At 37.5% G+C, this 12,646-nt stretch overlaps 1 protein-coding gene across 8 annotated transcripts in view; it reads right to left on the bottom strand.

The window, feature by feature from the left end:
- Positions 1-12,646, bottom strand: part of CEP128 (centrosomal protein 128) — a 343,429-nt gene that overhangs the window by 277,802 nt on the left and 52,981 nt on the right. For all 8 annotated transcript variants that reach the window (XM_059688963.1, XM_059688957.1, XM_059688982.1 and 5 more), the window contains one exon: positions 12,254-12,370. In XM_059688963.1, the coding sequence (XP_059544946.1) occupies positions 12,254-12,370 (117 nt within the window). The remainder of the gene's footprint in view (positions 1-12,253; positions 12,371-12,646) is intronic.

Raw genomic sequence — 12,646 nt, 5'->3', positions numbered from 1 at the left:
GTCCTGGAATTTGGGAGAGGGGATTCCAGGCTGAGGGACATCCAACCCATGTGCACAAATTTCGTGCACCAGGCCTCTAGTTAAAACATAATTCATCAGGTGAGTTTTTTTTAAGTCCAGCTATAAGATGTTTATAGAAAGCACATAAAATTAAAACTACAGAGGAAGGATTAAAATAGAGAGGGAAGATCATATGCCATGAAAACAGCAATTCAAAGAATGCTAATGTCCGGGCAAACAATAATTAATAATTTAAAAACTTACCATGAAGTAATTATATCCATGAAACCACAGTCACAAAATAAAGTAAAACGGACAAAAATCACAGGGATAAATTGACAAACCTTATCATAATGGGAGGCTTTAGACTGACATGTTTAATAAGAATGAACAAAATTTACAGAAGTGACCTATACTTGTGTATGTATGTGTACCACACATACATAAAATTTTGCATCCAAAATCCAGAAAACATATTTAATTTTTTTTACTCAGAGAATACTTACAAAAAAATTGATGATGGTACTAGATCAAAATGGAAGGTTCAACAAATTTCAAAGGAACTAAATTTAAAATAAATAATAAAATTAAAAGTAAGTAATACACATAATTGAAAGTTACAAAAGGCACCCTATGTAAATCTTGAATTATAGAGTAAATCATGAGAGAAATCTTAAAAGATTTAGAAATAAACTACCATAAAAGAACAGCATGTAAAACATATGGTAATTTGGTGATACATTTACAGTATTAGATTTAAAAACAGAAAAAAAACAATGTTCTAACTTATAAGTCTAAAAAATAAAAGTAATTCTAAAAACTAAAAAAGGGTATAAAGTAATAAAGTTAAAAGCAGGGGTTGATGAAGAAATAAACTAATATAGTCAAAACAAAAAAACTAATAAAATAATCATGTCTAGCAAGACAACTTTAAAAAGGGAGAAAGAATCCTATATAATAAGAGAGGAATATGCTAATTAGCTGTTACACCCTGAGGCATAACAACCAATCGCGTCATGACCAGATCACAATCAGCAAGAGAGTGGGCCAGCGAGGTACAAGCAGGCTGCAAAGAGCTACAGGAAGGGGCAAGGCAGCAAACTATGGGGGTTAGGGGGACAGGAGAAGCTACAGGAGGGCGGCGCAGCAGGTGGAGAGCTACAGGAGGGCAGCAGCGACCTACTGGCACACGAATTCATGCACAGGGCTACTAGTAATTAAATAATACTAAAGGAACAGGATATAGCTTCAGAAAAAGACTGAAAAATAATAAAGCAGGGCTATGATTGCCTCTTTAAATTCATTTCAAAACACAGAACACAGACAAAATAGTTAACTTACAGAATCATGAATAACTGTCAAGCTAGATTTCTAAATAAAAAGGCTATGTAACCAAAAAAGAGTGAACTGAACATCTCAGCCACCAAAAAGATAACAGGTACAAATGATTGTATGGGTGATTTTTAACATTCATGTTATAGACAATCCTCCTCTTAGAACCAGATGATAGAAAAAGAAGGAATCTACCTAATTCATTTTATGAGATTAATGTAACTTTGCTTACAAAAGCAAAAAGAACAGTACAAATTATCACTGATCTCAACCATAACCATAAATGTAAAAATTCTGAAGGAAACACTAACAAATTAATTCAGCAATATATAAAAAACACATCTAAATAAAGTTCTCAGGAATTCAAGGAGGAGAGCTCAACATCTATTGACAGAGTCAACTACATTTAAATATCAAGAAACTAGAGGCCCAGTGCATGAAATTCGTGCACAGAAAGTATTCCCAAATCCTGGCTGGTGATCAGGGCCAATCTGTGGGGCAACCTGCAGGGTGATCGGGGGGCCCCCACTGGCACCCACCTTGGCTTGCCTCTGGCCTGGAGGCTGGGGGCAGCTCTTGCATTGAGCATCTGCCCCCTGGAGGTCAGTGTGCGTCATAGCGACCAATCATTCTGCTGTTCGGTCAATTTGCATATTAGGCTTTTATTATATAGGATAGCAGCAAGAATATTTGATATATTTAACAATCCATTCATAATTTTAAAAACAACAATCCTCTCTGGTCAACCAAGATATACAAGCCAATGTTGTTAATCTGATTTAAAAAACAGCACTCAAAACCAGGAGCAAATACCATACAACAGAGTTAACACTTTAAAAGTATCCCTATATATACTGAAGTAAAGCAAGGATTCATGCCATCTTTGCTTTTATTCAATATTGCTGAATTTCTAGTCAGTGCAATAAAACAACAACAAAAAGAATTATAAAGAGACTAAATTTCTTTTCATTTCAACTGATATGATTACCTACACAGTAAATACTATGTCAGTAATGCTACTAACAAATCATCAGAACTAATAAGATTGTCAAACAGAATTGTTGTAACAATCAGATATAAAACCAGTTACACCCCTGTATACTACAAATAATCAATGAGAGATGCAATAAAAGAAAATATCCCATTCACAAAACAAAGAAAAATGATAGGTACCTAGGAATAAGTTCAATAAAAGAAGTGCAAGACCTTTCTATAGAAAATTATAAAACACTGAAAAACATTGGAAAGCATGTTCTCTTCCAATTAATCTATATTTAGTACAATTACAGTCAAAATGCCAGCAGGATATTTCATAAAACATGAAAGGAGATTTTCATTATCATTTACCAAAATATAATAAAAGCTATAATAATTGAGACAAAATGATAACAGTTGAGAAATAGACAAACAGATCAATACAATGCACACAGAACCCAGAAGATATCACGGGAAACTAGATGTATAACAGAAGTGGCATTAGAATCAGAGGGAAAAAACAATTTATTCAAAAATGATGCTGAGGTAACTGATTTGTCATATAAAAAAAAAAACTTAGAGCCCTACCTGGTTTGACCCTCGGACTGAAGGGTCCTAGGTTCGATTCCAGTCAAGAGCACGTACCTTGGTGGCAGGCTCAATGCCCGGCCCTGGTCAGGGCACCTGTAGTAGACAACCAATAGATGTGTCTCTCTCACATCAATGCTTTTCTCTCCGTCTCTCCCCCTCCTTTCCACCCTCTCTAAAAATCAATGGAAAACTATCCTCAAGTGAGGACTAACAAACAAAACAAAACAAAAAACTTAGATTTCTTCATCCTACCATTAAAAAAATAAAATTCCGGGGAAAGCACAAATAGTCCAGTATTTTAAAATGAGCAGATAACCAAATGATCTTGACAGGTACAAATGAAAACAGCTACAAGTATGGGGAAAGATGCTCAAATCGGGAAATGCAAGTGAACATAAAAATAAGTTAACACTTTATACCTATCACTCCAGCAAAAATAAAAACTATAATGATTATTATTGGTAGAAATGTGTGGGAAAGAGCCATTCTCAACCACTTTGCCGACAGAAATGTCGAGTTAGAACCTTTTGGAAAAATAACCTGGTAATCTCTATGGTAAAAGCATCCATCTGTGGTAATAAAAGATTAAGTAAGAACTATATCAACTAGTTAAAGAAGTTTCCAGAAAGTATTGGTCAGATAAAAAAGCAAGATGCATAAATATACATATATATTATGTGATCATATCAAAAATAAAAGCAAAGGAAGGAAGGAAGGAAGGAAGGAAGGAAGGAAGGAAGGAAGGAAGGAAGGAAGGAAGGGAGGGAGGGAGGGAGGGAGGGAGGGAGGGAGGGAGGGAGGGAGGGAGGGAGGGAGGGAGGGAGGAATCCTATATGGCCTGGCCAAGTAGCTCAGGTGGTTAGAGCAGTGGTCTGCAAACTCATTAGTCAACAGAGCCAAATATCAACAGTACAATGATTGAAATTTCTTTTGAGAGCCAAATTTTTTAAACTTAAACTATATAGTTAGTTACATTGTTATTAACTTAATTAGAGTACTCCTAAGCTGGCCTCTGCTGAAAAAACATTCTCAATCTGATTGAGGTACGTTCACTGAGGTCGACCCCTTCCAATTCTCCCATCCACACTCGTCTTGTATACTTGTTTCATCTATCTCCTTTCATTCATCCTCTCTATATGTCCAAACCATCTCAACATACCTTTCTCAATCCTTAACACTACATCTTCTTTCACTCCACAACGTTCTCTAAAATTAACTTAATAAACTTTACTTAAAGTTTTAAGTCTTAGTTAAACTATTGGTACGTTAAATAAAACTTAATATTATACTTCATAACGATATTATTTATTGGTAAAATTAAATTCCTTACAATATCCATAAAATTAAATCATGACAATGACTGACAAACACTAATGTGAACAATGGCCTTGCACCTCCTTGGAAAGTTTGGATAAGTCAGGTTTGTATGTTGTTGTTTTTAATTTTAGGCACTATTCCAGGTTCTCATCAATAAGATGACTTCTCAATTTACTCTTGATAAGGTTCATGCTTGAAAATGATTGTTCGCAAAAATATGTAGACCCGAATAAGGAAAGAACAGCAAACGCTAATTTTTTCAGTTGATTATATGAGTCAGGAATACTATTCCAGGTGTTAAAAATCAACATATCTTCCTTCTCCAGGTCTTTCAAAGCAGACCACTTGTGCTGTGAACTAAGTTCACATTTGTTTTTCTCCAGTATTTCTATATCAGCACAAAAGACATTCAAATTTCGAGCTCCACAGTTCTTTGTTTTTTAAATCCAGCAATTGCATTTCAAAGTTGCCAATGTCAATATTAAAGGGAGAAAAATTTAATTCTGTTACAGTAGCATTGAGAGGTTTTTTAACAAAGGCTAATGTGGCTTTGCTGTTTCTGAATTCCTGAAACCTGTTGAGAAAAGCTTCCCTCATATTTAAAATACCGCACATGGTATTTTGTGGAAGAGCCACACTCAAGGGGCCAAAGAGCCGCATGTGGCTCACGAGCCATGGTTTGCCAACCACTGGGTTAGAGTATAGTCTGCATATGCCAAGGTTGCAAGTTCAATCCCAGTCAGAGTACACACGAGAATCAACCAATGAATACATAAATAAGTAGAACAACAAATTGATGTTTCTCTCTCTCCCTCCCTCCTTCTCTCCCTGCTTCCATCCCCCCTTTCTCCCGCTTTAAAAAAAAACAAACAAAACAAAAAAACCACAGTCCTAGCCAGTTTGGCTCTGTGGATAGAGCTTCAGCCTGTGGACCAAAGGGCCCCAGGTTCGATTCCGGTCAGGGGCATATATGGTTGCAGGCTCCTCCCCAGCCTGGGCCCTTATTGGGGCTTGTGCAGGAAGCAACCAATCAATGTGTTTCTCTCACATAGATATTTCTCTCTATCTTTCACTTCTCTTCCATCCTCTCTAAAAATCAATAGAAAAATATTCTTGGGTGAGGATTAAAAAAAAACAACAAAAACCTATGTATGCAAAGGTGTATATAGTCCATATATGTCTGTCCAGGATAATTTAGAGCACAAGGAAAAATATCAAGGGTTATATCCCAGGATATTTACACTTTTTTCTTTTTTAGGGAGCAGGGGGAATGTTGATGAGAGAGCACAGGGGAAGGGAAAAATGAGCCAAGTAAATATTAAAGATACATTAAAAAAGAGAATGCTTGTCTCATCATTTGTGATATGATCACATTTAGTTATGCATTTAATTAAATTATATGTGAATAAATACTTTTTACATTGGATCAAAACAATGTATTAATATGGTTACTACTTAATGCATTAAACAAATATTTACTAAGTACAAATTGTGTTAAATGCTAGAAATGCAAAATGCTCAAAAAGAGTACAATTAAAAGAGATAACACATCAAGATATGGTAACAGTAACAACTTAAGACTAAAAACTTCATATAATTATCACTTTCTAAAAACTGAACAATGAGGAGGAAAAAAGCCATCTTTGCAAAAGGGAAAAAAATAGTCAATGGCATGGGAATTACTAAAAGAATAAAAAATGTAGCTCAAAATAAGGCACAGATTTACCCTGAACAAATGTTCTCCTCATGCACACATTTTCCTTCAGAGCAGCACCTGTGTGGCTGTCCTACTGTGATACCCAGTGCCTCAGCGCCTGTTTACCTCTCAGCCTACTACACACCTGGTCACTGGGGCCTGACAAAGGGTTGAGTTCTAGAGCTCATGTCCTAAGGAGTAGGAAAATAATGAGCTTTCCTTGTGCTTTCTACAGAATTTCTGTTTTATTTTTAAACTCTCATTTACTTGTAAATTCCACCTCTCTCTTCTCAAAACCCAAGAAGGCTATTGGGATGGTCAATGTGAGGGCAATTCAATAGGCATTTATATAAAAGTTATCTAGCCTTAGCTGGTTTGGCTCAGTAGACACAGTGCCAGCCCATGGACTGAAGGGGTCCAGGGTTTAATTCTGGTCAAGGGCACATGCTTGGCTTGGAGGCTTAATCCCTGGCCCCAATCAATGTGTCTCTCACATGGATGTTTCTCTGTCTCTGTCTCCCCCCCAACCCCCGTCTTCCACTCTCTGTAAAAATTGATGGAAAAATACACTCTAGAAAGGATCAACCAAAAATAAAAATAAAAGATATCTCAAAATATCAGTGGGGAAAGGGAGGCCTGTGTTATGAAATAAATATCTGAAAATGTGGGGAATAACTAAAAAATGAGGGCATTGACTATGGGAACAAAGAAGAGGGTAAAGTGAATGGCCAAGCAAAAGTTTTCCAATTCAGCCCTGGAAAGGTAAGTGAAGTGGAGTACAAAATCTACATCTCCAAACCAAGTAGGGTAATGACCAAAGGAAGTTCAGGAGAAGGGGCTAATGAGGCCGCTTTAGAACATTTGTCTGACTAGGGTCCCCTCTGGTTAGACACAGAAGTCTCAAGGGAAATGCTAATACTATTAAGAGGACATTAGAAAAACATTCTTGGCTTCCTTGGAAACTTCTCCCCTAATGACTCCAAACTAAATACATTAATAAATAGTACCCAAGGCTTTTCTTATGTGAGGTGTCCATTTTACTCAGTGTCTTGAGCCACAGTTACATTTCTGGGAAGGAATGAATAGCCACTTCTTTATTAGGTTTTTCATAATTGGTACTGATACCAAAAGATGAAGAAAAATATTGAAAAAAGCCAATATCAATTACTTTAACTTTTCTGCAAATGGCCTTATTTTATTGATGAAGCTCCCATAATCTGGTTTTCCAAATTGAAAAACCACTGAGCTGAGCTCCTACCCTGCACTTAATTCCTCTTAATCTCACCATCTTCTATTAAGACTCCATGCCTCGCCTACCTCATAGACTTTTCCGTAAAGCACCTTTAAACCCTAAGTCATATGCAACATTCTTGATGGAGGTAGATAAGGGAATCAGCATTTCAATATGCTCTGAAAAGCATATACAAACATAAACCCACCATTTATCTCCTGTTCTTCATTTTAAGTAATTCAACTGAAGTTGAAGAAATAACATTCCATTCACAAGAAACAGCTAGTAAAAACCAAGTAAGAAATTTCCAAAATGCCAATAAAAAGTTAGAAATTTTATCTAAGATTTTATGTGAATTTTGGACCTGCAAAAGAGTTTTAAAAAACCTCTTTCATGATCCTAGTACCCACCATTCCTACCCACTCCACTAAATTCAACTAATCAAGGTTACCTTATTATTAAGCATGTGATCGAAAGGAGTCTGTTAATATGATAAATGCACCTTAATGTTAAACAAACACTTTACTGTTTGTATAATGATTCAACAAAGAAAGGTTGATGATAGTTATTAGCTTAATAATATTTGAATTTCATTAGAAGTTCAGAGTACTAGAACAACCACTCAAAATTGAAAGATATATGAAAAGAGTATTATTGCAAAACTAATATAAAACACTAGTGGCCCAGTGCACAAAATTTGTGCACATTAAAGGGAATTAATTAGAGGAAATATTTTAATATTGCTATTTGCCCTTTCTCTATAATAGAAGTGTCAGAGATGAAAGAAAATTAGTAAGATGTATATGAAAATTTTCCTCCTGTCAGAGTCTGGGGCACACTGTAGAACCCAGAGTCAAGTCCCTGCCCACCCACGTGCACCTCAAAATCCCACAAGACCCAGACCTGGCCAGCCCCACCCCCCATTGGGTGAGATCCAGACCCAGCCGGCCCCACCGCTGTCAAACCCCGCCAGGTTTGGGGGGTGCAGCCTCAGGTACCCTGTCAAGCCCTGCTGGGTGGGGGGACGTAGCCTCAGGGCCCCCATCAAGCCCCACCGGGCTGGGGGTGCAGCCTCAGGTCCCCCAGTCCGGCACCAGGGTAGGGGAAATGGCCTCAGGTCCCCAAGTCCGGGGCAGGGAGCATGGCCTGAGGTCCCTCATCAAGCCCCACCAGGTGGGGGGCACAGCCTCAGGTACCCCACCCCAGCCCAGTGCCACACAGCCTCAGGTCCCTGCTGATCACTCGTTATGGGAACCCCACCTCCACTGTGGGCACAGCCATCTTTTGTTACGGGAACCCTGCCTCTGCTGTGGGGGCAGCCATCTTGTGACGGTGTGATGGAGTGAGGGTTAATTTGCATATTACCTCTTTATTATATAGGATTCCTCTCTCTAAAGAGATATTGAGAAACCAAAACAAAGTTGTGATATGAGGGGTCTGATGGCCAGTGAAAATCCTTATAGAGTTATGAAAAACTGACATTCACATGACATCATAAGCAGTAGAGGCTCAAAAAGGAAATGGACTGACTCTAGAGTATGCAGAGTCCCTTTGCTCAGACAAATAGAGAAATAAAATAAATAAAAAAACAGAAAAAAGTCAACAATTCCTTAAAAACTCTATACAAGAAAAGGAGAGCAGCTCTTCCTCATCTGATTTCCATAGATTAATAAATATTGTTTTATAATTAAACTAGAGGCACTATGCACGAAGATTTGTGCAAGAATGGGCCTTCCTTCCCCTGGCTGCCAGCACCACCTTCGCTCTGGCCTGGAACCGCCTTTCCGCCTTCCCACCCTGCCCAGAGGCCCAGAGTGGCTGGGGCGGTGTGGAATACCTGCATCATTGCTGTGGCGACAACGCAAGCATCCCGCCCTGCCCCCGGCCACTCAGCGCCTGCATATGCAAATTAACCTGCCATCTTTGTTGGGTTAATTTGCATACTCACTCCTGTGGCTAGTGGGTGTTGCAAAGGTATGGTCAATTTGCATCTTTCTCTTTTATTAGTGTAGATGGAAACAGATAAAACTCTGAGGACCTAAGGGCCTCATTAGATCACTGAAAAGAAGTAGGCTTCAGCCCAAGCCATAGATAGCCTCTCTATAATACGACCTTATATCTAGAAATCTCTGACATCCTGCAATTTTTAATAAATGCTCCTAATCTCTTAACAACTTTTAAATGTCATAACTTTCACTAACATTGAATTATACATTTTAGGGAGGCTGAATAGCTAAAAGTGCAGATTCAGTTTCTTTCCATAGCCAGAAACAAAAAACACCGATTACCATTATCACACATGATAAGTATTTTTTAATATTGAAAAGAAAGCAGTGTTTCTCTCCTTAAACATGACCTTTCTGTAAGAGTGTGAGCCACTTAGGCTGGGAGTAGGAAATGCATCGGCCTGAAATAATCCTCCCTGCACTATTCAATCCAAAACCACCTTTTATAAGCGCATAGGTCACCGTGTATATTAAAGTGACAAAGTATGAAATTAAACATTTCTTATCAATAGTGATCCTCTACTGTATTGTCAGAAATGGCATTCCAAATCACACCTCAAGCTTTTAGTCAAATTGACAATTACACTGCAAATATTCAGGCTCTCAGAGGGGGTGGGAAGCAATCTTCCTCCCCCTCTTTCTTTGTAATTTTAGGCATTCTGCAAAGAGAGAAGAAAATAAGTACAGAAAATTTTTCTAATTTTCTCTTGCAAAAGGAGCAATTGTCTCTTCAGTACTATTCTTATGCTCACCAGATGCAATTTGCTTTGAGAATAAATGTATAAAAATCAATGTTTTTTAAAAAAGGCTACCCACATGCCGTATCTAATTATTCAACAAAGTATCCTTTTCAAAGTAATTACCAACTAACAAGTGTATGCCTCCTTTTGTGAAATGAAGGAAAGTGGAATTTTAGAAAACAAAAGCAGATTTTTCTATCAATTTACATATAATTTCAGGGTTGAGATTTTTGTTCCTAATTTTCAAGCGGCAGTACATCTACTTAAAAAATTTCTATTAATCTGTCAATTAATAAGGGTAATGATTTCCACGCACACATGAGTGGATTTGTAGAACATCACTTTTGGAGAAAACCATTTGGTAAAAGAAAACAATTGCTTTTAATTTTAATCTTTTTGTTTTCTTGTTGTTTCTAATTTTTATACCTTTTGTATAAATCTAAAAAACATTTTAAGGGAATTTTGACAAATTATTTTCTATAATAATAAAACATAACCTATATAATAAAATGAGAATTCACAAATCTATATCAATAAAAATGAATGAATAAAGAAAAAGACAAATCCTTTCCTTACTATAGAATTCCAAAAAATAAATGTGGACAAAATAATGGAACTTTTAAAAAACTCACCATTTAGCATGACTTTTAATAATAAGTGTCTCATGCAAGAATCAACACTAGATACAAAAATTCATAGGTGTGATATTAGGCTATTTTCAAGTCTCAAAGCATCACCCCATAAAATAAATAATTACAAACACATAATAGTAATTTTAGTGAAAAACTTGGCAGGCTACACCTTAACCAACGGTTCAATTTTCAGTTATGGGACAAATCGACATTATGTGCCTCCTGACATGATATCCTGGGAAGAGCACAATACCATTACTCTAGGTTTCCTGCCAAAAGTATTGAATCTGTTTATTGTGAGGAAACATCAACAAACCCAAAATGAAAGACATTCTACAAAATAATTGGCCAGTACTCTACAAAGTTGTTGGGGTGTGAATGACAATGAAAGACTGAAACACTGTTCCAGATTAAAGAAGGCTAAAGAGACATGACAGCCAAATGCTATCCGTGACTCTGAACTGTATCCTGGACCAGAAAAGGACATCAGTGGCACAATTTCAATAAAACATGTAGACTACATCATAGTATTGACCCAATGTTAGTTTCCTGTGATTAAGGAAGAGAACATACACACCATATTGTTTAGGTATCAAATATTTATATCATGTGTGCAACTAATGCAAAAAAGTGTGTGTGTGTGTGTGTGTGTGCGCGCGTGTGCGTGTGTGTGTGTGTGTGTGTAGAAAAAATGATGAAGTCAGTCTGGTAAAATCTAAATATTGGGGGAATCTAGATAGAGGATATACAGAAATTCTTTGTTCTAATTTTTCAATTTCTTCGTAAGTCTGACATTTCAAAATAAAATGGTATCTAAAGAATAAGTGACCTCTATTTTTCATTGATTTGATGACAGTCTAATCTAGGGATTGGAAAATCCTATATAATAAAACCCAAATATGCAAATCTACTGAACAGCAGAACAACTGGTCACTATGACATGCACTGACCACCAGGGGCCAGATGCTCAACACAGGAGCTGCCCCTAGTGGTCAATGAGCTCCCATAGGGGGAGCGCTGCTCAGCCAGAAGCTGGGCTCACAGCTGGCAAGCACAGTGGTGATGGCTGGCGCCTCTCCTGCCTGCACAGCAGCACTAAGGATCCCTCGGGGGATGTTCGCTGAGGGGTCCTGGACTTCGAGAGGGCACAGGCTGGGCTGAGGGACACTTCCCCCAACCCAGTGCATGAATGTCATGCACTAGGCCTCTAGTCTCTTTCATAGCTACTCAACACATCCAGACAGATTAGAAATAAATGGGAATGGCTGTGTTCTAATAAAATTTTATTTTCAAAAATAGCCAATGGGCCAGATTCAGTCCATGTGGCCAGTTTGCTGACCCCTGTTATGTCAAGGAAAATTAATCAGAGTAATTATACTTTCAGTTAACATTTTTTGAGCACAGGCCAGACACTATGTTAAGTGCTTTCCTGGCATTAACTCATTTATCCTCGCACCAATCTGATACAGTAAAATTACGATTATTTCCACTTTCCACGGGCCTAGTGAAAGTGAGGAACTGGCCCATGTGACACAGCTAGCAAGCAGCAGATTCTGGGGTTGACCCAGAGAGGGCTGTCTTCACTCACTAAACTATAACCAACATGTTATACTTCATATGTGGACTGAGCTACACTGTCACAGGCAACAACTAAGGAATTGTAATAATTTAACAACAGCTAAACAGTTATCCAAGCTCAAAACGAACATTCTGAGAAGGTATTTTTCACAAACCTCTTGTAGCTGCAAAGAAATAAGTCCCAGTTGATCCTGGCGTCTTTCCACCAATTCTCTTTCTGTGCGCATCTCCCTTTCTATTTCCTGCAGCCGTCGCTCCACCCGATCCGAAACCTTAACACGAACAAACAGAAGTACTGACATTATAGAGCTGTTAGGTGAAGAAGAAAAAAAGACTAAATGACCTCTATTTTTCATTTATGCCAGATATACTACTGCCCAAAGCATTTAAAACTAGCTTGTTTGTAGAGCTCTTTTTCATGACACAATTATAAAATAGATCACACAAAAACTGACAAAAAATATTTTTAAAAATAATCATTAGTCTCCAAATAATCCAAACATGAATCCCAAAAAAGAACTTACATTTTTCAACGCATAAAATAGTAA

Source organism: Myotis daubentonii, chromosome 1, assembly GCF_963259705.1.
Source record: "Myotis daubentonii chromosome 1, mMyoDau2.1, whole genome shotgun sequence".
In the NCBI taxonomy this organism is placed as follows: Eukaryota; Metazoa; Chordata; class Mammalia; order Chiroptera; family Vespertilionidae; genus Myotis; species Myotis daubentonii.
This window is presented reverse-complemented; position numbering and strand designations above follow the sequence as displayed.